Raw genomic sequence first — 26,047 nt, 5'->3', positions numbered from 1 at the left:
AGCTCCCTTGCTTGGCACCTGCTATGATCCCCCAGGATCCTGGGTCAAGTCCCACTCCTCACCGCAGCCCTCAAGTCCTTGCATCATTCACCCTGTGACCTTGTCCCCTTCCCACTCAGTCCCATTCCCACTGAGCCACTTTCACACCATGAGCACGCTGAGCTTTTTACCTACTCCAGGCTTTTGCATATGCTGTTCCCTCTGCTCAAAACACTGTTCCCTTTTCCCTTCAGGTCTCTTTTTAGGTTTCTCAAACTTTAATGTACACACAATTCACCTGGGATGTTGTGAAAAGGCAGATTCTGGGTAGGCCTGGAATTCCACAGGCCTCCCAAGCCCCCAGGTGAGGGGGCCAAGGCTGGGGCCTTGCGTAGCGAGGATGAAGCCATCTCTTCCTCCAGGCAGCCTTCTAGAGCTGGCTCTCAGCTCTCGAGACCCTGTGCATCCCCTGGTGTGTACTGTCAGTCTCCCTACCGGCCTCGTCACCTGGGGGACAGGTTTCTAGCCACCTCAGCCACCACTCGACCCCTACTTCCACCATGGGGCCCTTGGAAGCGTTTGCCGACTGAAGGCTAAAATTCAGTCCAGGCCTCCTTGTGCCCACTTTGGCACAGCGCTGAGCACAGGACGCCCCTGTGGGTGCCTGACTTTTCCATCGGCAGAGGGGAGGTGGCACAGGCCAGCACGCTCACCTTGGCAATCTGGTCAAACTTGCCGAAGAGCTCATTGAGCATCACCACCAGCTCTTTGGGGGAGCAGTCGCTGGCCAGGCGCGTGAAGCCCACGATGTCCGCGTAGAGGATGCTGGGGATGGGGCGGGGCCAGCGGGAGGGTCAGAGCCAACTCCCCGGAAGAGGGGGCTGCAGGAGCATGGGGACCATCTGGAGCCCCGTCATTCCTGCTATTCCTCAGCCTCCACAGGGACATAAAGACAAAGTTCCAGAGGCTTCCCATTAATGCGAACCCCAGAGTGCGTGTGCAGGGGCTCTTCAGATGCCCACCCCCAAGCCCCATCGCTGCAGACGACTAAATGGTGCTTTTCTGGGTGGAGAGGGCCCAGGAACCTCAGTTCTTTGTTCCTGTGCCTGCATTTTCACCTTTGCACAGGCTTCAGAACTCAACTTCCCAGGGAGGTGCGACTCCATGCTCCCTCAAGCCAAGCTCCACACCCAACGCTTTACACAGGTCTCGTCCTCCCACGACCCTGGGAGGACTCCCACTCTACAGATGAGCAAAGCGAGGCTCTGGGAGGCTCTGGCTGCCTGGGAAGCCACAGCTGCAATTTGTCCCAGATCTCCCAGCTCCAGGGTCTATGAGCTCTGAACCATCCACAGCCCAGAGAGAAGGCAGCCAGGCCTCCAGGCGGAGGACCAAGTGGAGCTGGGAGCTGGCAGCCGGCAGCACCCACATCTACACTTCACTCAGGCTGGCACATTCAGCTAGGATTCTTCCGTCCCTTCAAGTCACCCACAGACATGTCAGGACCAGGGGTCTTTGGCAGTCGCCAAGCCCTGTGGGCCTTCACCTGCTTTGAGGGCCCCTTTGAGAATCACCTGAAAGGACTCCTTTCCTCCCAACAGTCACGTTCCTGCAGTTTTACAACTTTAGGGGATTAATGGATCTCCCTCAGCACCAATCGAATCCAATCCCACCCCCTGGGGAAACAAATGGGGAGACTGAGGCCCAGCCAGGGGCCTGGATTTATGTCTCCCTAACCCCTGAGCGGACTGGGGTCAGGTCTCTTCTGGGCGGAGAGAGCTCTGCAGACACAGGGGTGCAGGGGCCGCCTGCCCAGACCCCGGGAGACCCTGTGCGCACAGGCCCCGCCCACCCACCTGACGTTCTGGTGCCGCTTGACGTAGAGGCTGTGGAAGTTGTTGTCGGGCATGTAGCGCCGGTCCCCGCGCTCCTTGAGCCGTTCGATGATGGTCAGCTTCATACCCATGGAGATGTGCGCTGGCAGTATCGACAGCAGCAGGTTCTCCTGGGCGCCGGCGGGGACAGGCAGGCGGATAGATGTCAGGCCTCAGGCTTGGCCATCCTGGCCTCTATTTTCCTGCCTTCCTTCCTGCTCTGCCCACCACACCCTCCCTCTCGGCTGGCCACCCTTCCCGCCGTGCACACATCCCCCCGTGTCCCTGGCAGCCCCCTGGGGTGAGTCCTGCAAGGGTGTCCGGCCATGCAGCCCATGGACACACTGCTCAACAAGAGTCTGACGTCCCCAGGGAAAAGATGCAGGGCGCGGGGCCTGGCCGATGGCCCGGGACGGGCTGTGGGTCGAGGCGGAGGCAGAAAACCCCACCTGCTGGCGCTTCTCGATGCGCAGCTTACGTCGGATCTGGATACACTTGACAGTGTAGGTGAAGAGGTCGCGGGAGGCGTCCTGCAGCTGGTGCTTGTGGAAGGCGCCCGTGAGGTTCCCGCACAGGAAGATGATGGCGTTGGCCAGCAGCTGAGGGCGGGCGGAGGCGGGCTCAGCATTCAGCCCGGCCTGAGCCCCTGGGGCACTGGCCCCCTTAGCAGGCTGGTGAGGGCACCCCCTCCCCATTTCCTGACCTCCAACCCACTCACGCTGCACCCTTCCTGGTGCAAGCAGGGAAACTGAGGCCCAGACAAGGGCTGGTCTCCTGGGAGTGGCTGTGACGGCGGGACCAGGACTCAGGCCCGTCTTGGCACCCACTGGCATACCCTGCTCCCGAAGAACTTGGACCCCAGAGACCAGAGGACCTGTCACTCCCAGGGAGGCAGAGCCAAGAGCCTGAGTGGAGCACCAAGGACAGCACAGTGTCCCCCTGGCTGCCCAGGGCTCTGGCCTCCCCCTCCCAGAGCAGAGACAGGCCCAGTCAGGACAAACATACAAGTGTACATCACCACTAACGATGACTCAATTTCACTCACTCAACAGAAAGACACAAGACAGGGCACCCAGGGATGCCCCCCACCCTGTGAGGATGGGGCTGTGGGGGTGAAACCAGGAACAGGCCTCACCCCACAACAGTGCACTGCACCCAGGACGGGGCCCTGAGAGTCAGGGCTCCAGTGAGGGGCTGAGCCCCTGAGGTACCACAGGCCAGCAAGGCAAAGGCCACAGGGGCGGCTGCCTGTCCAGGGGGCCGGCGTCCCGACAAAGCCTGTCCTCAAGGCCGTCTGTCTGCAAGCAAGGCTGTGAAGCCTCGGAACCAACTCGCCCCCACAGGCCTGGCTGCCCTCTGCCCAAACCGCAGCCCCCGCCCAGAGGCCTCAGCTGTGCCACACGCCCCTCACCTGCAGCCCCACTTGGATGCTGGGCATCGAGAAGTCCCCCATCAGGGTGCCGAGCACGAGCAGGTGGGAGGTGCTGGAGACGACCCCCACCATGACAGCCCCCTGCATGGTGAAGGGCAGCAGCGTGTACGCCACGAAGATGACAAACAGGAAGAAGGGCACCTGGGGACAGGAGGTCATGAGTTCCGGGGCCCAGCCATGCCGCCCTGCCTCGGGATACAGCCCGCACTGAGCTGGAGTCGGTTCTGCAGCCTCTTGTCTCCTGGGGGTGGCCCCAGAAACCTGAATCCTGAGCCCCCCGCAGCCAGTCCGGGCCCCCCAGCACCCTGTGCCTTCAGGAAGTCCCCTGTGTTCCCCTGCGTGATGAGACATGGTGATGGGCACGCAATGGAATATGCCAAAATCTGCTTCTGGGTCGGACCCAGCCAGCATTAGCCAGCATTTCCTACAAGCTGATTTATTATCTGGGGCTGAGGCCAAGCCTCCAGGCCCCCGGGTATGACCCAGGGAGCTCCCGCCTGTTGCCTAGTGTCCACGGCTCTCTCTCTCCACAGGTATGGTAATTACCGGAAGGCTGGGGCAGGGCCTGCTCACCTGCCACCTGCACAGCGCAGCCCCACCCGCCCGTCCACTCTCAGAGCTGGCTGCCATCCCACCTGCCTGGCATCCGCCCCTTCTGGGAACAGCACCCTCCCCCGAGCTTCCAGTTAGCGTGGCTGTCGGGAGCCTCGCCCCAGCCCAGCCCAGGAGCGTCAGAGGACCAGGCCCACAGGTCAGAGGGTGCCACCCCTTGGCGACAGTGACCCTCCAGGGCTGGGTCCATGACCCAGGCCAGGGCAATGCAACTCCAGCTGGTCTTTCACCGGGGGTGGGTAGGCTGGCGGGCGGCCCTGCGGCCATCACTGCCCCAACCTGGGGACGGCCTGCCAGGAATGAAACAACTCAGAGAAGGGCAGACTGAGAGAAGTCAGGACGTGGCCCCTACCTGGGCCTGCAGGCTCCTCAGTCTTCCCTGGCACATGAGCCCATTCGTGCCTTTTTGCCTCTCTAAGCTGGAGATGTGTTATTTCCAACCCAATAAGGGGCCACCCAGAAACACCACAGCCAGATAGCCCACTTCATTGGTGCAGAGGTCTACCAGATCAGCCCAGGGCCCATCCTAAGTCATGGAACCACAGCCGTGGGAACGGGAAGGACCCCTGCCCAGCACACCAAATGCAGGCCCAGTCTCCAGAGGGACCTGATGCCCCCAGTGACACCAGGGCTCCCTGCCTGTTACCTGCTCCCATGCACAGGCCTCCTTCATCCATGAGTCGAACACCAGCACGTAGCCCAGCGTCACAAGGCAGGCCCAGGTAAGCAGTGCTGAGGCCCGGAGCCACCGCCGGACGAGGCACTCAGTGTACACCAGCACGTAGAGGGCCATGAACACGGCAAGTGTCAAGAACGCCGTCCCCAAGACAGCCTGGTGGCTGGAGGGATCCTGGGGGGGGGGGGGAACATACACAGAAATGCCACTGGCTTTCCCCCAGGGGGTGCCACCTCCTCCAGAAAGCCTGCCAGGTGAGGCGGTCCAGCCTTCCCTGGGCAGTCCCCTCAGGCTTCCTCCACGTGGGTGTTATATCTACGCCCCTCTGAACACCAGGGTCTTTCTTACCTTCAGGCTTGGTCTGTGCTGTTGTCCCTTCGAGGGCTGCAGGCACCAGCGCCTTTTCCTAGCCCCCTGTGGAGCCCTAAGCATCCTCCACAGCCCAGCCTGCCATGCTCTCACTTCCCACTCCCTCCCCATCAGGCCTCCCCAGGTGCTGTGCACATACTCGCAGGGGACAGGTGTAGGGGGACAGGAGCAAAGCTGTGGAAAGCCTCCTAGAGGAGAGGTCGCCGCTCCTGACGCTTAAAGAAGTCCCCCAGGGGTTTATGAGAAAATGATGAGCAACGCTGTCCCAGCCAGGGGACGCGCTGGAGCAGAGGGACAGCTGTGTGACAGCGGGGGCTCACAGGAGAGCAGGTTTGCAGCAGGGACAGCACCCGGTGTCCCCCAGCAGCCCTTAACAGCTCCATGAGCACAGAGGCTGGTCTAGGGGCCTGCACGCAGTAGTTACGCAATAACTATTTGCTGAATGACAAAACGAACGTCCTGTGGTTTATATCCACAGAGACACAAGCAGCACTGACAGAACACCTGCTGGGTCCCAGACACTTCACACATATCGCCCTGTCAACACTCTGGTGTTTTCTTCTAGAACGCTGCTGTCCCATACAGTAGCCACTAGCCACATGTGGCTATTCAAAAGTAAATGTACATTAATTAAAAACCAGCTCCTCAGCCATACTAGTCATATTTCAAGTGCTTAATAGCCGCACACAGTGGCTGTGGCAGGGCAAGGCCTAGGTCAGAGATGATATTAGTGGTGTCTGCCCGTGGAGCTTTGTTGACAAGGACTCTGAGACCACAGCCAGGCTCCGTGAGGAGGAGTGCTGGGACTGATTCATGATGTCTGCCATGGTATCACAACTGGGAGCAGGGATACACAGCATCCCTGACCTAGGACTTCAGTAGAATCAAAGCTCACTGTGGAGAAAAGTAAGGGTAACTTATTTGGCCAAATTAATGTAATACCTAAAACCACGCCAGACTGCAAAATTAACATTAAAAAAAAACAAAAAAAAACCCTGTCTCCTACCAGCACAGCACTTGACAGATGCAGAAACTCTGGCTCAGAGAAGATACTGACTTGCCCAAAGCCTCACAGCTACCAAGCGTCAGAGCTGAGATCTGAACCCCCGAGGAGGCGCACTGCCCAGGAGCTGCCCTCACTCACCCCGTGGCTGAAGGCGATGATGATGAGGGCGATGCAGGCGGCGATGGCCACCAGCAGGAGCGTAAGCAGCAGCGGCCCGTGCTGGCTGGTGAGGCGGTACTTCTCATAGAGCGCGCTGTGCTCTGGGCCTGCCTCGCCCTCGTGGAGGAAGTAGCACCCCTTGGCCGGCATGCTCCCGCCTTGGCACACCTGCCCAGCGGTCCACTTAGGGGGCCCCACAGCCTGCGGAGCATCTGACGGCTGACAGCCTTCCCTGTGGGCCTAGGCCTCTGGCCTGCCCAAGCCTGTCGGCCGGGGTTGGGGAGGGGGCCCCTCGGCCTGAAGCTGCATGGACAGCGCGGGGCCTGCCTGCTCCGCGGCCAGGCCTTGGTCACTGCACCACCGGGATCTTCCTTTGCATCCAGGCTGGGCTGATCAGACACGTGAGCTCCTCGGCTCTGCAGGGACACAAAGCAGAACCATATCTGACCCAGACAGGCCGAGTCAGGGCAGGGCTGGCATCGGGGGCGAGCGGGGCCAGGCCTCGCAGCCCTGGGTCTGACGTACCGGCCTTCACCTGAACCTAACTTTTCGGTCCTGTTTAAAGCTTGGCACCCCACAAGGTCCTAAAGCTAGTCCGCCGTGTTTCCTAGAAGGCACTGTTGGACACACTGGCCACTAGCCATGTGTGGCTCTTTAAAATTAAAGTTGATTAAAATGAATTAAAACTTCAGTCCTTCAGTCACACCAGCACATTTCAAGTGCTCCACTGGCAGCTAAGTGATTATTATAGTGGGCATCCAGAAACTTCTACTGGACAGCGTGGCTCTAGAGGTCTGTTTCGCTGTCTGTCACATGTAGATCTCTGATCCATCTCGATGAATGTTTGTGTATGGTGTGAGGCAGGGATCAAGCATCAGTGCCTTTTTCCAAGTGGCTACGTCCCAGCCATGGTTCCTGAAGCCGCCATCCTTTCCTTGAGAATTTCAGTGGAGCTACCTTTGTCATAGGTCAGAGGGGCATGTCTTTCCTCCGTTCCAATGGTCCTTACGTCAAGAGCACACTCAGGGCTGTAGTGAGCCCTGTGTCTCAGACCCCCTGCCTGCTTTCAACAAGAGGATCGTGTTATGTTAACACGTAAGACCGTGTTCTTTAGAAAGGGGCCGCTGATGAGAATTTAAGATGTCTGCAAGCCCCACTTCATGGAAAAGGAGCCTGAACCTTGGAGAGGGAGCACACTGGACCCTTTGTGACAAAGCTGGGAGCAGACCCCAAGGCGCAGCCCAGGTGGGCTCCCTCGTCCCCCAGCACCATTCATTCATCTGCTCATTCACTTGTCCTTAAATGGCTTGTTAATCACGCCTGTGGCACACCAGGCCCACTACACTTCCCGTGGGCCAGGCTGGCTCTCTCTCTCCCCCTGGGGCTCCCAGTCCCCAAAGAGAGAAACTTATGCAAAACTGTGCAATCCCTAGACGCAGTGATTGGGGCTCGGGGGGCAGCTGCCACATTCCCAGCAGGAGCCTTGTGTCAAGGGAGCAGCCTTGGACCAGGAGTCCAGCTCCCGATGTCCTCTGGGCCAGCCTCGGGGACTGGAACCAGGACAGGGCAGGTGGCAGGGAACAGGAAAGCAGTACGACATGGGAAGGACCAGGGCAGTCCCTAAGGGCACAAGTGACAGGTGGCAGAAGCCGCGAAGGAAAGGCGCCCACAGCCTCCAAAATAGAAGAGCAGGTAGAGAGTCCCTGAATCCAAGGAAGCCCCCAGTGAGCACCCGTGGCCTTGAACTCAGGAGCCACCTCAGGCATTATTTCCTCCAGGAGCTACTGTTCTACCAACCCCAGGAGGAAAAGGGAAAAACCACATATTTGGGGTACGGGGGGCTGTTGGTCTCCTTCTATTCCCTCCAGGCCCGGGCAGGTGTCCATAAGCCTTGATTAAACTGTTTCACCTGGGCAACCCTGTGGGAGTTGGGCCTCAGGCATCCAAAGTACCCAAAGTGCTTAGACTAGCTATGAATCTGATTTCTACGCGAAACCAATTTTTACATGTTAGCAGCTGCTTTGAAAAATTTGAGTGGTACAGCCCCCAAGTTTACGACCTCCAAGTCTGAACTCATCAGTCTTTACTCCATAACAGGCATTTTTTGAGTCATTATCAGATATGCCCAGTCCCGTGCTGTAGGCTTTGTAAAACAAGATAAGGTTCCTGCCCTGAGAGGCCGCCAATCCAGGATACCCGTAATGCAGCTGTTTGCAGTCGTAACAGCAGCGATGCTGTCACACCAGGTGCCTGCACACACGTATCCACTCTCATCATCATAACCTGCTAAGGCCAAGGTGTTACAGCCCTTTTACAGATGCGGCGCTGAGCCCAGAGAGGCAGAGCGGCTGGCCTAAGATGACACATCTGGAGCTGGTTGGTAGATAGCCTGGGATTTAATCCCAGATCCCCCAAACTAGCGCTGCTACCCGGCTTCGCTGTCTGCCTAGCTGAACTGAGAGGAGCTTCCCCACTGAGCTCCCGCCACAGCAGCAGTCCCTGGATCGAACCAGCTGCCACAAGGATACACAACGCTGCCGGTCCCTCCAGCCTAGTGCCAAAACCGGTATACCAGGATTACAAGGCTGAGAAAACCCCAAACGCCAAGGATCCAGGGCAGCTCCCAGCAGCTGCTCCATCCCCAAGGCAAACACACACACACACACACACACACACACACACACATACACACACACGCGCGCACACACACGCAGCACCCATTCCGTGGTGCCTTTCATCCCAGACACGACCTGCCCTTCCAGGCACACAAAGCTGGCTGAGCCAGGCATGCAGAGAGAAGGGCTAGTTGCGAGGGTCTGTGGAAACCCAAGCCTCTCAGAGGTCTAATTAGGCCACTTCCCGGGCAACGGCAGGAGGGAGAGGAGGGAGACAGTGGGCAGTCCTGGGCACGGGCAGTTGGGCCTACCCGGGGACCTCGGCCAGCTCCTGGGACACCTAGAGCAAGGCAAGGGGGACTGGGAGGAAAGACAGCATTTCTCACTCCTGGAGAGAGGGCCCGGGACCCCCCCACCAACGGACATCTCATCTCTAGGAGCCACCCCCAAAATGAGACCCAAGGTCCCCACCCCCTGCCAGGGAAGGTCTCAAGGCCCCCCTGTTAAATCACCACTGGAAGCCAGGGGGGCCCCTCTGAGGCCCCGGATGAAGGCAGTCCTTTGCCATGTCTCCCACGAATGGCCCTACAGCCTCAGCTTACACACCTCAGTGACAGAGAGCTCATCACCTCTCATGGTGCTCTTCTCGACCACTGAGCACTCCTTCTGGTTTTCAGTCCTCCCTTAGGTCAAGCCTATTCCGCCTCCCTGTCCTTCCCTCAGCCCCACCCCACTTGCCCCGTCTGAACTCCAAAGACACCACCAGCAGAGATGTGCACTTGAGAGAGTCGAGGCCCCTTTACCTGGAGGGACTGTAGTCCCAGGGTCCCTCACTGTCATGCACATCTCACAATAACTCTGGCGGGGCAGCAGGGAGTAGGGGGAGCACCCCCATTTTATAGAGGAGGGGGGCCGCCAAGCATCCAGTTGGGGGAGGGTCTTTCCTGCTTCTGGGCACTGTTCTCGCCTCCATGCTCCGTCCCCTGATTCAGGGGCCACGTGACCCGGGTCTGGCTCACCAGCACGGCTCTCCCAAGCCCCAGTGGCCAGTTTAAGGATGGACGTGCAGCCCAAATCATCTCAGCAAGAATCCTCTTTGGGACTTTTGCTGACCCATGGGAATGGGGGACTCTCTTTGCCTGGAGCTGCTGGCCATTACCCAAGACTAAAGCCAGCCTGGAGAACCAGAGAGAAAAAGAGGCCTGAAAATTCCCCCTTGAGCCCCTGAGTCCAGCTCTGCCCGAAGCTCAAGCCACTTCCAGATATTTGAATCCCACGGGACAGCACTGCCCCTCTCACTGAAGCCAGTTGGAGTTTTAGGATCCACACTGGGCTTCCTGGCCCAGTTTGCTTATCCAGGGAGCCCTCGCAGCCGCTCGGTGGGTCCAGAGTCAGGGGTGAGGGTCCCACGCAGGTCAGAGTTGAGAGGGGGTCCTGCAGACACAGCCAGTCCTAAGACTTCCGCTGAAAGGGGACTGGGCCAGGAAGGGGAGCCCCTCCTGTACCTCTGTCACTGTCTAGGGCAGGGGTCGGCAAGCTTTTGAGACGGAAGAGCCAATCCTGTCCCTCACAACAATTTAAAAATTATTCGAGCCATAAAAGAAATGAAATCACCATTACGTGAATAATATCCTTAAAAAATTTTATAAATGAAACTATGATAGTTTTATTTTCATTTTCAATTTTACTTCAGAGCCACATGTACGTCCCCAAAGAGCCACATGTGGCTCACGAGCCGCAGTCTGCCGACTCCTGTGGCAGCAGGAGGCTGGGGGCAGGGGTCCCCCACATCCTCTCTAGAGACTCCTCCCAGGGGAGGCATGAGGGGGTTCAGAGGCACACTTAGGTAGAAATGGATACCAGGAGTATCAGTCTCCCCACCCCCAAGCCACGGTAGTGGGCTCTGAGCACCCTGCACCCCAGGGCCTGTGACAGAGCAGGTAGGAAACGCCATAAACAAAATCCATTGTGCGCTTCCTGCGTGCCGGGCACTGTGGGTTTCTTCCATCCACACATCTGCCCTGGAGGTGGATGTGAGAACTGAGTCACAGAGAGGTTCAGCCATTTCCCTGAGGTCACACAGCTAGTACGAGAGAGCTGGGATTTGAACACAGGCCATCAGGGTCCACCTCTCGTCCTGCCCATCACCCTCACAAAGGGGGCATCCACAGAGCCGAAAACATCTCAAGATGACAACCCTTTCCGGCTCTTCCTCCTCAAGGCCCAGGACAGAGGGTAGGGGTCAAAACGGACCCCATCAAGGTACCTCCCTCTGCCTTGCAGGGCCAAGGTCAGGCAGCCTTCTCTCAGCCAGCAAGATCCAGGAGGGCCTCTTTCTCCAGGAAGCCCTCTGAACTCGTCCCTACCATCTTCTCCCTTCCCTAGAAATGGGGCAGGTCTAGCTGTGTGGTTTCCTTGCCAAATACTGACCGGTGGGGTCCAGGCTCCTCAGCCAGAATAGCTGCTGGAAACCAGAGGTTGGTGGCAGGACTGGGCCCTCGGGGCAGCTGAGGAAATCCTTCCCCAGCGAAACTGACTGACCTGGCAGCACCCCAGCCCTACCACACCCCTTGGGGAGTTCTAGACCACCCCCAGCTTTCACAGGCAGGCACCCACTTCCTCACCCAAGTGCTGCTGGCAGGAACCCCAGCCTGGCTTCCTCTCGCCGAGCCCTGGCAGGCCTCGGAGCTGCACAGGGCCTGGGGCCCTGGTGGCCTCAGAAAGAGGAAGTGCAGGCCTTGAGACGCGGGGTGGGAGGACAGGCAGGCCTGAGGGGCCCCACGCGGGCCCTGGGGGCCAGGTCCCCGCACCCATGCTCCAGCGGGGCGACCACAGAGCTGGAGACGAAAACTCACAAGCACAGCTCACCCCAGGCCGGCCCAGCCCTCAGTGGCTCACAGGTGGATTTTTCGTTTGCTGAGGGCGTCTCATGGGAAAGCCATCTCCCTCAGGAGAGCCAGCGGCTGCTCTGCCCAGCACGGGCCTGGCACAAAGGGCACCCAGGAAACCTCATGGGGCTGCCAGCCCCTGGCCTACAAGCCCTCCCCTCTGCCAACACCGGCCTTTCAGTCCCTCAGAGCGCGGCGGCCCTCAGGCCTCTCCACACCTTTGCTCAGACCTCCCTTCTCTCCTGGGCACATCCCAGGCGCCTGTCCAATGACCCAGTTCCTGCCTCACCAAACTGTGGTGGGGGGTCCTACAGCTGGGCCCCGGGTGGGTGTGGGGGGGACGGAGGGACACCCGAGCTGGAATCCTGAGCCAGGCAAAGGCAGGGGAAGCAGGCAGAGCTGCTCTGGTGAGGAAGGGGCAGAGGAGGTGAAAACAGAAGCAGGGTCTCCCTCAGAACAGGAAGCACGGCTGCACCACACCTGTCCCCAGGTGAGCTGAGCCGGACAGGGAGGAGGCCGAGGTTCAAATCCCAGCTCTGCTACCACTGGCCATATGAATGGCCGAGTCACCTCACACTCTGGGCCTCACTTTCCTCATCGGTAAACTGGGGTGCTGATGCCCAAGTTGGGGGCAGAGTGAGGTGCAGATCACGAAGGTCAACAGGCCAAGTGTGCAGGGACAAACGGCAAATGAGCCCAGAAAGAAGGCTCAGTTCCCAGAGCTGAGGAGGCCCAAACATGGGGTCCCAACTGGAGAGACAGAGGTGTGAAGGGGACAAGGCCCCCGGGCACCCCCGCTTCATCTCCTCACCTCCTGGGACAGCCTGCAAAGCCACCAGATGGGGCAAAAGCCACAGTCCCCCCATGGAGTGAGCAGCCCTCTGTGCTCCCAAGAGCCTCCAGGCTGACTAGCCCAGCCCCCAGGGGCCACAGGCTGCCCATCAGTCTTGGGGCCCAGAGGCCTGGTTCCAGTCCCAGCTCTGCCACCAACTACTCTGTGACCTCAGGCAAGTGCCTTGCCTGATCTGGGCCTCAGTTTCCCCTCTGACAAAGGCACGGTTGTGTCAAATGTCTGAGGTCCAGCTCTGGGCTGGGTGGGGAGTGGAGGAGGCAGAATCATAAAATGAAAGGGACCAAAGAAAAACTGGAGGGGACAGCCTGGGTGTTGCCACTTGGCCCCAAAGGGCTGGTTCTGGGGGTGAGGGGGAGGGTAGGGAGTTGTTCTTTGTACCCGAAATCTTCTGCTTTTCCTCTGGATTAAGCGTTACCCTAAGTCTGTCTCCCCTTTAAAATGCAAAAACCTCATTTACTCCTTGCCCCCAAGGCTCCAGCTGCCAAGGATAATAAATCCAGTTTGCTATCTCACTATGCCAATTCTAATAGTAGTTAGTGACTGTCTGGGAAGAGCTCATCCATTCATTCACCTTGAGAGAGATTCATGCATTCGTTCCTCCAACAGATATGCACTCACACCTTCTGTGTGCCAAGCTCCAGGCCAGGTGCCAAGAGGAAACTGCTCCAGACACAAGCTCCCAGAAGACAGAGCCCTCAGTGCCTCCAGCTGTCTGCAAGGGCTCTGCACACAGTGGGTGTTCAGGCAACAGTGCTTATAAACTGACTAACCAATCAACCAGGCGCCCCTACTGGAAAGAACGGCAGTATTTTCCCCCCACTCTTGCCTGAAATTTCACCATTAGTGATTCGTTCCTTTAAGCACTGCCCTCAATAGGCTCCCCTTTGAGGATGGAAACATTGTCGTGCCGTGTTTAATGTATTTCTGATCCCTTGCCCCACGATAAGGAAAAAACAGAAAGGGGAAGTCTAGCTGGCCCTCGGGGACCTCACGTAATGCTTGTCCTGCCCAGGACTGCAGGACAGTGGGTGTCCCACAGCCCACCCAGACAGCAGGTCCGATGGTAACAGCAAGGCATGAATGGGTGTTGGGAGGTGGGAGACCAGATCCATTTCACAAATCCGCAGACAGATAGAACCCATAGTAACCACTGGACTGGAGGTGGAAAGAAGGCTGGAAGTTCTGTCTTAACTGCTGCATTACTAGCAGCCTGTTTAAAGAGGCAGCAGAGTCCAGAGGAGAGAGAGAGAGAGAGAGCAAACAGGATTCAAAACTTTTACCAGGAAGATTGCCAAAGAGGGCAAGAAACCATGAAAGAATTCTCATATAGTGCTATAGTGGGGACGTCTTTAACCAGACACAAAACCGAAAAGCCATAATGAAGAGACAGATAAATTCAATTACATTAAAAAAATGTTGTCCACATAGTATAATACAAAAAACTATCAAAAGCAAAATCAAAAGATGAGAGATTAGGAAAACGTTTGCAACTCTTATCACAAGGAGTTAATCATATGTAAAGAGCTCCTCTAAATCAAAAAGAAAAAGACCAATCACCCAATAGAAAAATGGGAGAAGGTTATGAACAAAAAGTGCACCGAAAGGCAATACAAATGACAAACACTTGGAAAGAAGCTAACCTTGCCCATAATAAGAGAAACACAAATTAAAACTACTATGGAACCTATATAATTTTATTAACTAATGTCACCACCATACATGTAATATAATTTTTTTTAAAAAACTATGGAAAACCATTTTTAGATATCTGACTGGCAACGATCAAAGCGTTTCGTATATCGGTGTTGGATGGGCTGGGTAGAAACAGGCGCTCACCTCCATTCACCCCCAATAGGATTATGATTCAGCACAACCCCCGGGGAAGGCAATTAAGTCATATCTGGCAAGGTCACTAATGTACACACATACCTTTGACCTAGCAAATCTACCTCAAGTAGATTTTTCCTACAAGCACTTTCCCGTGTTTGAAATGACGTACATGCAAATTATTCACTGCAACATTATTTGTAAAAGCAAAAGACTGCAAACAATGTGTCTATCAGTCAGGAGCTGGTGAAATACATCACCATGCATCCTCACAGTGGAATGCTACGTCACTGTCAGAAAGGTTGCAGCCTTGAGCCGACTGTCCCAGGGTATCCTGTGAAAAATCCACAGGGCGACAGACGTCTGAAGTGGATAAGGGCAGAACCAGGACGGGGGAAAAACCAAAACTGTCGCTTTGACACAGTGCACAAATCTCTTCATTTTCAGGTTCTGTTTCTAAAGTTATAATGAAAGCTTGTGCAATTTTTTAAAAAGTTTTTAATAGAGAAAACTTTTGGAGGTGATAGGTTGGTGGCATAGGTTGTGGTGATGGTTTCATGGGCATACACTTATCTGCAAACTTAGGAAGTTGTATACATTAAACATGCACAGCTTTCTGTACGTCAGTCATACCTCAATAAAGCGGTTTTTAGGTAAATAAAGTAAAAAATAAAGACACTAATAAAAAAACTCAAAGGGCAATAGAAGGTGACTGATAATTAAAGTGACACTATAGGTTTAATATATCAATATGGAAAAACATGTTCCTAGCATGTGTGTTGGTGTGTGTGTGTACATGTTTTTTATATAAATGTGTATATATACATATATAAATGTGTATATATACATATATAAATGTATATATATGTAAATGTATATATGTGAATACATTAAAAAAATTTTTAAAGAAAAAAAGAAATGAATCTACGGCACGTGATGTCTATGCTGTACGACCTTGAGGAAGTTACTTACCCTCTGTGTGCCTCACTTTCCCCATTTGAAAAAAGGGGAGGATGACATTCTGACCACACAGCGCTTTGAGGATTCCATGGGGGTGATGCAGGCCGAGTGCTGAGGCAGCACCTGGCACAAAGGACCCGAGTCGAGACGACCAGTATTATCGGGTTGGCAGTGGGCCCGGCAGTGCCCCTTTCCCTCCACCCAGCCCTGTCACCAGCCGCAGCACTAGAGGGGTCCAGGAGCCCTAGCCCTCCATCTGCCCTGGGAGTAGCCTGGACTGCGGGGGTGGGGAACGTGGGGGTCGGCAGCGCAGGACTGCTTTCTGGGGCCACGAGCGGTAACACAGGTTGACACCCCCATGTGGTGCCCCGTTGGGCCTTGAGGGAGTGGCGGTCCACCCATCCTGGTGTGAGGGGCAGGTGGGGACGTTGGCCCAAGCCCTAGAGCTCCCTGGCAGCGTCTGGCCCCCACCTGAGCCCTCGAGGCCTGCTGACAGGAGAAAAAGCCTAACACCCAGCCCTCCAGACACGCTAGGTAACTTCTGAACCCAGGCGGAGACAGGAGGGCAGCCGAACACCAGCCGGGCTGGCGTCCCTGGCCCTCAGCCTCAGGGCGCCCTCCGCTGAGAACCTCCGTGCAGCGAGCACCTGCTAGGAACGGGCTGGGGCAATGTCCTTCCGTCCTGACTCCGCAGGGCGGGCGTGGGGATGCTCTCACTCTCTTTCCAGCCAGGGTGCTGACTCTGGGATCCTAACCTGCTTGTGCCGAGCCCCCTGGCTGGGAAGCGAAGCGGCGAGGATCGTACCCAGGCTCGCCCCACCCCAAGGCCGGGCTCTGGGATAACCCTACACCTGCATTTCCTGAGGCGCGCTCTGCCCAGCGGTGAGGCCGTGAAGAGCTATGTACCCAGGGCCACACACCCACACCAGTTTCTGGTCACAGGCAGTGCCACTGAACAGTCTCCTCCTCCTCCCCTAGAGATGATGCCCTGTGCACATTAGCAAAGAAAGGCTCTGAGAAGTCCTGCAGAAAAGAAATCTGTTGGACTAAACACAGCTACATATTTCCCAGTTGTTTTGGTTCACAGGGTCTTTTTGCATTAAATCCCGAATGAACCCTCTTTGGGAAATGATGACTTTGGGGTCCCCAAGAGTCAGCTCAGAGCTTCCCCCAAGAAGCCTTCCTGGGCAACTGTGGCCTGGACAGTCCACCATCCTCCCCTTTTCTGACAGCCTGGGTTGCTCCCTCAGGCCACTCGCCCACACCCACCTGACCCTGGGTCAGGCTAGATGGGCACCCAGTGCGGGGACAAGCCTGTGTACCAGCATGTGGGCCAGGGGACCAACCCTGGTCTTGGCCTCTGGGGTGGGGGTGAGGGGGAGACGGGAGGCCAGGCCTGGACAGACAGCCCCTGCCCTTGGGGAGTTTTCAGTAGCGGAGGCAAGCTGCCTGAGGAAAAGCAAGCAGGAAAGAGCTCTAAATACCAGCCAGGAAAAGGCCCTCCTGTCGCCCTTCCCGCCTCGCCTACGCAACGCAGAGAAGCAGCCCATCTGCCTCAGTCTCCCCACCTGTCATGGGCAAAGGAGTGCAGGGGCGCGAGTCCTGGGCTGACTGTCAGGAGACCCAAGTCTCAGCTCTGCCCCTCACCCTCTCTGGGCCTGGTTCCTCCAGGGGCAAGAAAGGCCTCCAGCGTCTGGGGACCAGATGCCACCAGGGAGCTCTCTGGCTTGGACCATAGCCCCATCCCCCCTTCAGTCTAGCAGAAAAGGTGGCCACAAGGAGGTCGGTGGGAAAGGCAGCCCCACCCAGAACTCAGCAGGCCATACTGGGAGCCATGACCTCCCCTGGACATCCACAGAGCCCAGCAAGGTATCACTGCGCCCCTGAAGCCACTGCCTAGCAGAGGCCCCAGTTCAGCTCCCGTGGTGCCAGCCACCACAGCGCCCAGCCCTAATCCAAGGGGCTGAGACCTCACTTTGCCACAGCTTCCTGAGAACCTGAGGGAGGCCAAGGGGGCATGCGAGGGCCAGAACAGGGGGTGGGGGGCTGCCTGGCGAAGCCCAGCCCAGAGCCCGGAAGAGCCCTTCTGCAGGGGAAGCCGTTCCAGCCGACCGCCCCTCCAAACCACAGCCTGGCTTCCGGAGCTGCACCCACACAGGGGCTCGGGAGGCCCTCTCCACAGCCGTCCCTGGAGCAGAGCCCCTGTCCCAGGTCACAAACTCTTGGCTTTGGGTGCCAGGCTCCGGCTGGGCACAGGAAGTGCTGTGATGGGGTCTTATTCCCAGCATCCCCGTGTCCCCCACACCCAAGGCCCCCCCCAAGATAGTCCACCAGGGCTCTCCGCACCTGTCCAGGACCCCAAGAACACCAAGCCCCATCCTGCTCACCCCCTGGCCAAAACACTCCTCCGGAGCTTCCAAGGCCTTCTTCGTGGCTGCATGATTTGACTTATTTCTGTTCCCTAAACAAGCCCCACCCTTTCTTTGGTCTCCCGGCTCTGGCAGATGAAAAGCACTGCCTACCTCCCCACCCCCAAACTCCTGCCGACCCTTCAGAGCCAGGCTCAGCGGCTCCCTCCTCCAGGAGGGCAGCCCAATCCTTTCCTAGTCTGGACACCAAGCCTGCCTGGCATCCCTGTGCCTACACTTCTTACCGCAGCACAGGACACCTGGCCTGGCACTCCCCAAGGCTGATGTCTGGCCATGGACTGGGCCATGGACTGCCCAATTTCCAGGACCCAACGCTGCCTGGCACAGGGGACACTCAAACCCAAAGCTCCGTGGACTGGGTCAAACACAGCAAGCAGGGGATGGGCCCCAACCCTGGCACCCAAGTCCTGCCTGCATGAGTTTCGGCAGGTCACCTGCGTCTCAGAACTCAGTTTCTCACCTGAGTGATGGGGATGAAAACATCCCCCGCTCCCCGGCCTGTTCTGGCAGTGAAATGACCTCATGGCTATAAAAACTCCTCACACATCCAGAAACTTTGAACGTGGAGGGAGGTCGACCTTGCTATGCTGTTCCTCGCACAGGGACGCAGGCCCCTGAGGCCCTGCACCCCCACCCATCAGGTGCTTACTGGCTTCTGCCCACGCCAGGTACCAGGCGGGTGAGGTGCTGATGCCCACAACAAGCAAGACACACGCGGGTCCCTTGCAGAGCTCACGTGTGGGGGGGTAGGCGAGGGACATATGATAAGTGAGCCACCTGAGGAAAAGAAACCCCGGGTGGGCGATGATCAGCCTCCGGCCCAGCAGTGGGGAAGGCTGGAGCCGTGTGACCTGGGCTGTGCTAATTAACCTCTCTGGGTCTTAGTTTCCTCGCTCCCAGGATGAACTAGTCATAGTACCTAATGCTCAGGGCTTCACACGGAGGCTGGCACACAAGGAGTGCCATCACCCTGGGTCACCCCACTGGTCCCAAACGCGAAGGATGGGCAGCAGGAGAAACCCTGACATCAACAGACACTAGGGGACACACTTCAAGTCCCAGACGTCTTGGTCTCACTTCCTCTCAGTCCCCCAAAAGCAGCTCTTCTCTCTCCTTGCTGCCCTGCCCAGAAAGGGGACCTGACAAAGGGATGGGAAGTGGTGGCCCCTGGCCCTGCCTGGCACTGAGGCTCCCCTTCCCCAGGGCACCTGAGGCTCCAGGGGGTCTCGCTGTTTCAGAAAAGGGCTATTCCCCATTATCCCGGGTCCCACATTAAAGTGGCACCTCCACCAGACTTCAAAGGGCTCCTCCTCCCCCAGCCGGAGAGAACAGCCTGCGGGAGACAGTTTGGGAGGCTGGGCAGGGCTGGGCAGTCCTTGGCCCTCACCCCACATGGCAGGGAGAGACCCGGGAGGTGAAGTCGACCTGCCCACCGCAGAGATAGGGAGACTGAGGCCAGGAGGAGGGGACTGGCGCCCCACATCCCCCACACCGAGAGAGACCCCGGGAAATGTGCCTCCAACACAGCTCCCACCAGAAAAACTCACACGTAGGCCCAAGGCTGTGGAGCCCTCTGGGCCTCAGTTTCCCCACCTGTGCAGACAGCAGCTGCACCCCAGGAGCCTGGGCCTCTGCCTGCTCAGCCAGTCAGTGACACCAGGAACCACAGACCAAAGTCGGTGGCACATGAGGTAGCAAGACTGCGCCACTTCGACACGGCAGGAAAGGTGGCGAAGGAGGGCCTGGGGCCTGGAAGGCAAACGGCGTCTATCGGGGAGCTCTGGGTCCTGAGAGGTGGGTGGCGGCACCACCTACGGCATGTGCCCCCTGGGGCCTCACGCTCCCAGAAGCCGGGCCGCCCATATACCAACCCCAAGTGCCAGCTCCCTGCGTCAGGAGCACTCCTGCCCCTGTCGCTTCCAGCTGGGCCCAGGAGGGACCGAGAGGAGGTGGGCCTTGGAGGCCAGGAACGCAGCTGAGAACTGGGGTGCCTGCAACAAAGACCTCAACCTGCCTCTTCTGCCTCAGACACCGTCACAGAGTAATTCCTCCTGTTGGTCAACGCGGGAGGGGTGCAGGTAGAGGCAGAAAAGGGGGATGGAGAGAGGAGGGTGCTTCCGCCGTGCCCCAGCACTGGCACCAGTGAGGAGGAGGCTCAACACGGAGCTGAGGAGGGGGAGGCTGCCAGCTGGGGGCCCAGGAGCAGACGCACTGGAGCCGTTTTCTCCTGAGCTTGAGGAGCCCTGAAAGGGGAGCCCTCATGGGGGTGACACTAGCCGGGAGGGGGCGCAAAGTGGGCAAGCACTCTAAGTAGAGGGGACGGCACAGGCAAAGGCAGGAGAGGGGCCAGCCAGCCCACTGACCAATGACCAAGTCAAGGCCTGGCCCTCAGCGCATGCGCAGTCGTAAGAGAGAGGGCTGGAGAGGCGGATGGGCCAGGGTCTGGAGGGCCCCGGAATCCAGGAGGAAGAGTCCCAACATGACACCAGACAGCACAGCCTGACCAGACATGTTAGCGGAACCCAGGAGCCCCACAGGGCTCTTCCCTGGGCCCAAGGTCAGCCGTCCCACCCACCCAAACAACAGGTCAGCTCAGGTTTATCTCCCTAGCACAGCACTTGGTCGGTGCTCAGAAAACGCCCGTGAACTAGACCTGTCAAAAAAGTCAGCAGATGACAGGAGAAAGGACGGTGCCAGGTGTCACAGTGAGAAGGGTCACCAAAGAATTGCTAAGCCCACCTCTGGCCCATGGCTTACCACCCACCTGACCCAACACCTAGAGGGGTGCGTGGGGAAAAGGGGAGAGCAGGGGTGGACGCTGCTTCCACCCAGCAGCTCTGCGCCCAGGACTGGGCAACGCCCCAGCCATGACGTGGCCAGCTGTGAAATCATGGGCAGTGGTAGGTCGAGCTGGGTGCGGATGGCTGTCAGCATGTCCACCCTCCCACCCAAGGCAGGATGAACAGAGCAGATTCCCACACCAGCCACATGACAGCGATGACAACCACCTCCAGTACATGCATCCCCTCGTTTAAGCCTATGGCCACCTGTCACAGATGCGAGAAACCACGCTGCTGGGAGAGGTCAGAGTGGGGCTTGAACCCTGACCACGACCTGAGCATCAGCCGGCTCTTCCGGAGGCAGGGTCGGACCCGGTGGCCTCCCGGAGACCCCTGCTTCTCTGGTTGCTGCTCAGATATGGTGGTCTATTCACTGAGCTAAACTAACTCCCAGCCCTTGGCTCTGGAAGTCTTTCTAAACACAGTCAACGCCCAAAAGGTCCACCATCAGCACTGCTCTCCCAGCCTCTGACACCCGGCCCCACCAAAGGCCGGACTCGGCCACTCTGACACAGGCGTGCAGCGTGACCCACTCTGCCTGCTCCCTCTGAGGCCCTGGTACTTTCCCCACGGGTTAAGCACTGCCCTCCGCCTGGGCAGCGGGCGATGGAGAGCTGCCCCCAGCTCAGTGTGGAGGTACCCCCCACCTCTCCCTCCCACCAGCCCCCTCTCCACGATCCCTGCTGGTGGTGGACCGAAAGTCATGGGATCCAAAGGGCCGATGCACCCACCTCCCAGCTGAGACAGGGCTCCAACGCACGACCCGCGGCGGGTGCTGACAGGGGTCAGGCCAGGCCCAGGGCTCGCTCCTCAGAGGAGCCTGATCCCTCCCTCCACCAGGGAGGGCCGCCTACCCGCTTCACCAGAGCCCGTCAGCGTTGCCGCGCTCGGCCTCCCAGGTAGGCCCAGCATCCTGACCCGGCAGCAGACCCCAGACATGCTGGCTGTCCCCGAGAGGCAGCAGGGGCGCGCGGATGTCACGAGGGGCTGACCAGCTGTGTGGCCCAGGACAAGACAGTGTCCCGCTGGGCCGCTGCCTTCTCTATAAACTGGGGGCAGGTGACACCCGCCACACAGGGCGGCGAGGGAGGCAAGAATGGGTTAAACCAATTGTTACAAACTGTAAAGGGGGGGTCCACGTCCCCAAAGCAACATCAAGTTGGACCTTTGCAAAGCACCTTTGGCGTGTTTGGAGGCCACACTCCCGCCCTGGTCCATGGCTCACGGCTCCAACCCATTCCGGTAGGGTCCACAGAGACTCCCTGTCCCCGGACCCACTCCTGGCACAGAGGCCCTGCAAGACCACCCCCTCGCCCCCACCCCTGGTGTGTACTAGGCCACCAGTACACAGCCACTTCTTCTCCATAAAGTGCCACTGGAGACGTCCCTGGGGGCCCAGAACAGGGAACAATCCGAGAGCTTCCCCTCCTCCACACCCACACCTCACACCCGGAGCCACAGGAAAACCCCAGAAAGCCCAGGGCCCAGGTGGAGGTGGGGAGCCCCGCTTGGGAAGGGCTCCCAGGCTGCGCCCTCGGCAGACGCCCACACTTCCTGCACCCCATCCCTTTACACTTCCTCTCTGGCCTCCTCACTGTTCAGTTCAGTATCTTCTTTAGGCTTGTCTGAGGCGCAGCGACACTCATGAAGTCACAGATTCAAGGTCCTGTTTACAGACTTTTTTCTTCTGAAACATGTTAAAACAAATACCTAACAAATTTTAAACATGTCCACCCACATCCGGGCTGAAAGCACCCCAGTGCCCCCCATGGAGCAGCGCCCCTACTCTGAGAAAGGCTCGTCTAATCACCCTCACATTGTCCACCTGAAAAAGCTAGTGACAGCCCATGGCCACACAGCCATTCCAGGCAGAGCCGGCCCGGCCTCCAGGCGCCTGTCCAGGCCTCGGGGCCAGGGGCCTGCCACTCAGAGACTGGCCCAGATCTCCGCTCTCCATTCCCCGCTCCCTTCCCCCAAGGGCTGGCCAGAGAGGAAGCTCCCAGCGCCGGCTGTCCTGAACACAATGTGGTGACAGGGCAAAGAGGCTTCTGCTTCGCCCCGTGTCTGTGGACATGTGTTTGATTAGCATGCAGAAAGATCCGGAAGGTCCCACTCCCAGTGGTTCCCATTGGTCTCGGGGCCTTGGGTTGGGAGGGGTTGGAGGGAAAGGGAGACTATTCCATTTTCTTGAAGCATCTTGGTTCTCTATCTCTTGGCATCACTTCTAGAGTTCGGGTTTTTTGTTTATTTTTTTAACCTCATAAAATAAATTCAATTGCCCTTCCCTCACTAATTGCTGCTGTCATTGAGAAAAGCTGAGTGTACTTGTAGATGTAAAATTACAACCTTGAAAAGAAATGTGGACATCTGAGAGTCTGTAGTGCACAGAATGCCAGGTGCAACGGGCCAAGTGAACAACACCGCAGTAATAAAAGCACCTTCCTGTCAGGCTGCGAAAAGCCGGTGACAAGTAGTTTCTGGTCCTTTATCCAGGAGCCGCCCTACCCAGCTACCTGCTCAGGAGGCTCCGAAAACTTCCCCAACCCCAGCCCAGACCTAGTCCATCCACCACTAGGCCGGGCCTGCCTGCTGGGGGGTGCTGTCCCGCAGTCCCCTTAGGCCCCGGCACAGGACAGACGGAGCCCCGTCCCCACACCATGCTTTACCTGGCTCTCCTGTAGAGCCCCTCGGCCACAGGGCCAGGGTCTGAGGCGGCTTGGAGGTGGCCTGGCTTTCGCCTGCCCCTCCTCGGCCAGCATCCAGGCTCACACATGTGAAGGCTCCTTCCACCAGCTACCTAACAAGAGTGACTCACATCTGGGACCCACCACTTCCTGCTCCGGCAGGCAGGCAGGCAGCGCGGCGGGGCAGCAGAGGCTAAGGCCGAACCTCAGCTCGGCGCCCCTCGGGTGCTCCGGGCCCCTCTCCCAGCCACAGCAAGTCCTCGACAGGAGTGGGGGCAGCTGTCAGGCCAGGCTCCTGGCTCCAATGACTTCATGGAAATTGGAAGCTTTAAGCTGGAACAATTTTCAAAAAGTAAAAATAAAAATAAAAAACCTCCATTAGAAGCCCTAAGATGACAGCTGGAGGCAGAGAGTAAATGCGCAGTAACGAGCAACTGGAGGCAAGAGCAGCCTGGCCTGGCGCCTCGCCCTGGCTCTGCCACTCACACGCAGGCCCTGCGCCTCAGTTTCCCCGCCCACACGGTGGGGGGCCTCACCCATCTCTGAGAGGTCTCCAGTCTCCAGTCTAGCCCGCTGCCTGTCCATTTCAGCTGCCCCGTGCTGGGGCCAGGCCAAGGTCGGAGCCCCCAGGGCCCCCCGAGTCCAGGAATCAAATCCCAGCTCCCTTTATGCTTTGCCAGGCCTCAGTTTCCCCACTGGGATCATGGAGAGCACAGTGGAGAGGCAGCAGACTAGGAGCGGCCAGAGAGCAGAGAGCAGGAACCCCCCAAGACAAGGGGCTGCACCTCCTGATCCTCACGGGGCCCTTCGGAGCATGCCATTGGGGTCCTGGGGTCATTTTCTACCTTTAGTCCTGACAGTAAACCTTACTGTTTAATAACAAAGTGGGGAACGGGGCCCAATGTTCCCAGCTAACACCTCCTGCCCTCCTCAGGCCTCCCTTCCAGCAATTTCCTCTGTGGAGGCAGTGGTCAGACTCTCTCCTGCTGACCTGCCGCACCAGTCCCAGCCACCCCCACACTGACTGTCGGGTTCCTACACGCAGGACCTGTGCATTCAGGCCAATGTACCCTGCGATCAGCATGTAGATACTGACTGAGTGATGGCGGTGTGCACAGCCTCATGTAACTCGCCCTCAGCCCATGGGGAGGGGCCTGCTAGTATCCCCCTTCTGTAGAAGAGGAGCATGGGGGTCAAAGAGGCCACCTACTTGCCCAAACACACACAGCTGAGAAAAGACAGAGCCAGGATTTGATCTCAGGTCTGTCTGACTGTGTCCTGTGCTCTCAGCCACGCACACCATGACCCTCCCGGGAGTGAGGAAGGGCTTCCCTGAGGAGTGAGCTGCTGCAAATCCCACGCCGCCCTCCTTGGCAGGGTGCTCTCACCCAAGGTCTCTGAGCCCTGGCACTCAATGCTCCCGAACCTGCTGGACCAACATACCCAACATACCCAAGGCTGGGACAACCTCAGGCTGTCTCGGCATCGGACAGGGAACACTGGTTTCTGCTCGCTCGTGGTGTCAGGGCACAAAGCACGGCCTGGCCCTTTCCTGTCCCACTCGGCAAGACCCGGCCTCCTCCCAGGAGGCAGGACCCCCCTCAGGTGCTGGGGACACCCATGTGACTTGGACACAGCCCCTGTCATCCCAGCCCCAGGTTAAAACAAGCCCACCAGGTTAAGATGGTATGGCACAGAGATCAGGGAGAAGCTTCCATGAATAAAGATACAGCATCCGGAGCCCAGGGGAGAGACCTCATCTACCTGGGGAAGGTTCGGGGTCTCCCTGGAGGAAGGAACCCAAGATGGGGTGTCCCAGGCTGAAAAGATGTCCTGACCAATCTCTGAATGGTGCATGGGAGCCACAGCTCTGCAGAAAGTGGCAAGCCCATGAAATAGTGGGCAAGGAAGAATAAAACTGCACCAAAAACAAGGCAGGCAGGGCTGTCAGTCAGCCAAGAGACTAATGACGCCAAGCGCTGAGCAAACAGCTTGGCCCCATTCAGCAAACCCAGATGTCCAGCCCCTCCCCCTTGGGAAGAAACCCCACAGGACCCCAGTGCACTGTGAACAGCAGGCAGGCAGGCAGTTTTCTGGGAAGGGGCGTGAGCAGGGGAATAACCATCTACACTACCGTCCCTTCTTTCTTTCCCTTAGGGAGTATCAGGGGGCTCCCCACACCCAAGAAAAGGGTCTGAGCATCATGCTGGTGACTCACCACCCCCCACAACCTAGCCGCTCCTTGTGGGATGCAGAGGTTTCAGAGCACTGGAGTCAGAGCCCCATCGAGTGACCTCGGCCAAGTCATGTGATCGTAGCAGCTCAGGGAGCCCATCAGTAAAAGTCAGGCCAATGTCACCCAGCTGCTTGGGCGGCTGTGAGGGTTAAATGAGAAACGTGTGTAAGGCACATAGTAAGAGCTCAGTTAAAGCCGGCAGGCAAGGGAGGCCAGACAGAGGGTGTTCTCTCAGCTCCAAACCCGAGTTCCTGGCTCTACCGCGTGCCTGCCCTGGTCCAAGGCCTTCCATGGCCTCACTGTGCCTCCTGAGCCAAGTCCTGGCCTTTCCTTCTCATCTTTCCATCCTGATGTCCCTGACGCCGCCATCCAGCTGCCTCACTCTTCCATGCCTTGGCTCAGCCCTTTCTGCCACCTGGAACGGTCAAAATGCTACTTATCCTGCCAAGACAACTACAAATGCCACCTCTTCCAGGAAGCCTTCCCCAGTGCCCCGCCATCACCTTCTCTGAACCACAGTGCCACAGGCCTCTCATACTGTTATCTTCCTCCCACTCGGGTGACAGCTCCCTGGTCCTATCAGTAACCTGCCCTCCAGGGTGGGCTCG

The 26,047-nt window shown here is 57.9% G+C and overlaps 1 protein-coding gene across 9 annotated transcripts in view; it reads right to left on the bottom strand.

Annotated features, from left to right (window-relative positions):
- Nucleotides 1–23,306, bottom strand: part of ADCY7 (adenylate cyclase 7) — a 43,807-nt gene extending 20,501 nt beyond the window's left edge. For 3 of the 9 annotated variants that reach the window (XM_019643513.1, XM_019643558.1, XM_019643568.1), the window contains exons 1-8: nucleotides 17,638–17,698; nucleotides 6,087–6,523; nucleotides 4,544–4,747; nucleotides 3,265–3,426; nucleotides 2,579–2,758; nucleotides 2,303–2,452; nucleotides 1,836–1,984; nucleotides 693–804 (exon numbers count right to left, since the gene is read on the bottom strand). In XM_019643513.1, the coding sequence (XP_019499058.1) occupies nucleotides 693–804; nucleotides 1,836–1,984; nucleotides 2,303–2,452; nucleotides 2,579–2,758; nucleotides 3,265–3,426; nucleotides 4,544–4,747; nucleotides 6,087–6,257 (1,128 nt within the window). In that variant the 5' untranslated portion in view covers nucleotides 6,258–6,523; nucleotides 17,638–17,698. Of the gene's footprint in view, nucleotides 1–692; nucleotides 805–1,835; nucleotides 1,985–2,302; nucleotides 2,453–2,578; nucleotides 2,759–3,264; nucleotides 3,427–4,543; nucleotides 4,748–6,086; nucleotides 6,524–11,152; nucleotides 11,257–13,034; nucleotides 13,057–17,596; nucleotides 17,699–23,185 lie in introns of those variants that run through there. The other 6 variants (XM_019643576.1, XM_019643584.1, XM_019643521.1 and 3 more) reach the window with 5 other exon arrangements.
- Nucleotides 23,307–26,047: the final 2,741 nt, after the last annotated feature.

Source organism: Hipposideros armiger, unplaced genomic scaffold (assembly GCF_001890085.2).
Source record: "Hipposideros armiger isolate ML-2016 unplaced genomic scaffold, ASM189008v1 scaffold_4, whole genome shotgun sequence".
NCBI classification, from domain to species: Eukaryota; Metazoa; Chordata; class Mammalia; order Chiroptera; family Hipposideridae; genus Hipposideros; species Hipposideros armiger.
This window is presented reverse-complemented; position numbering and strand designations above follow the sequence as displayed.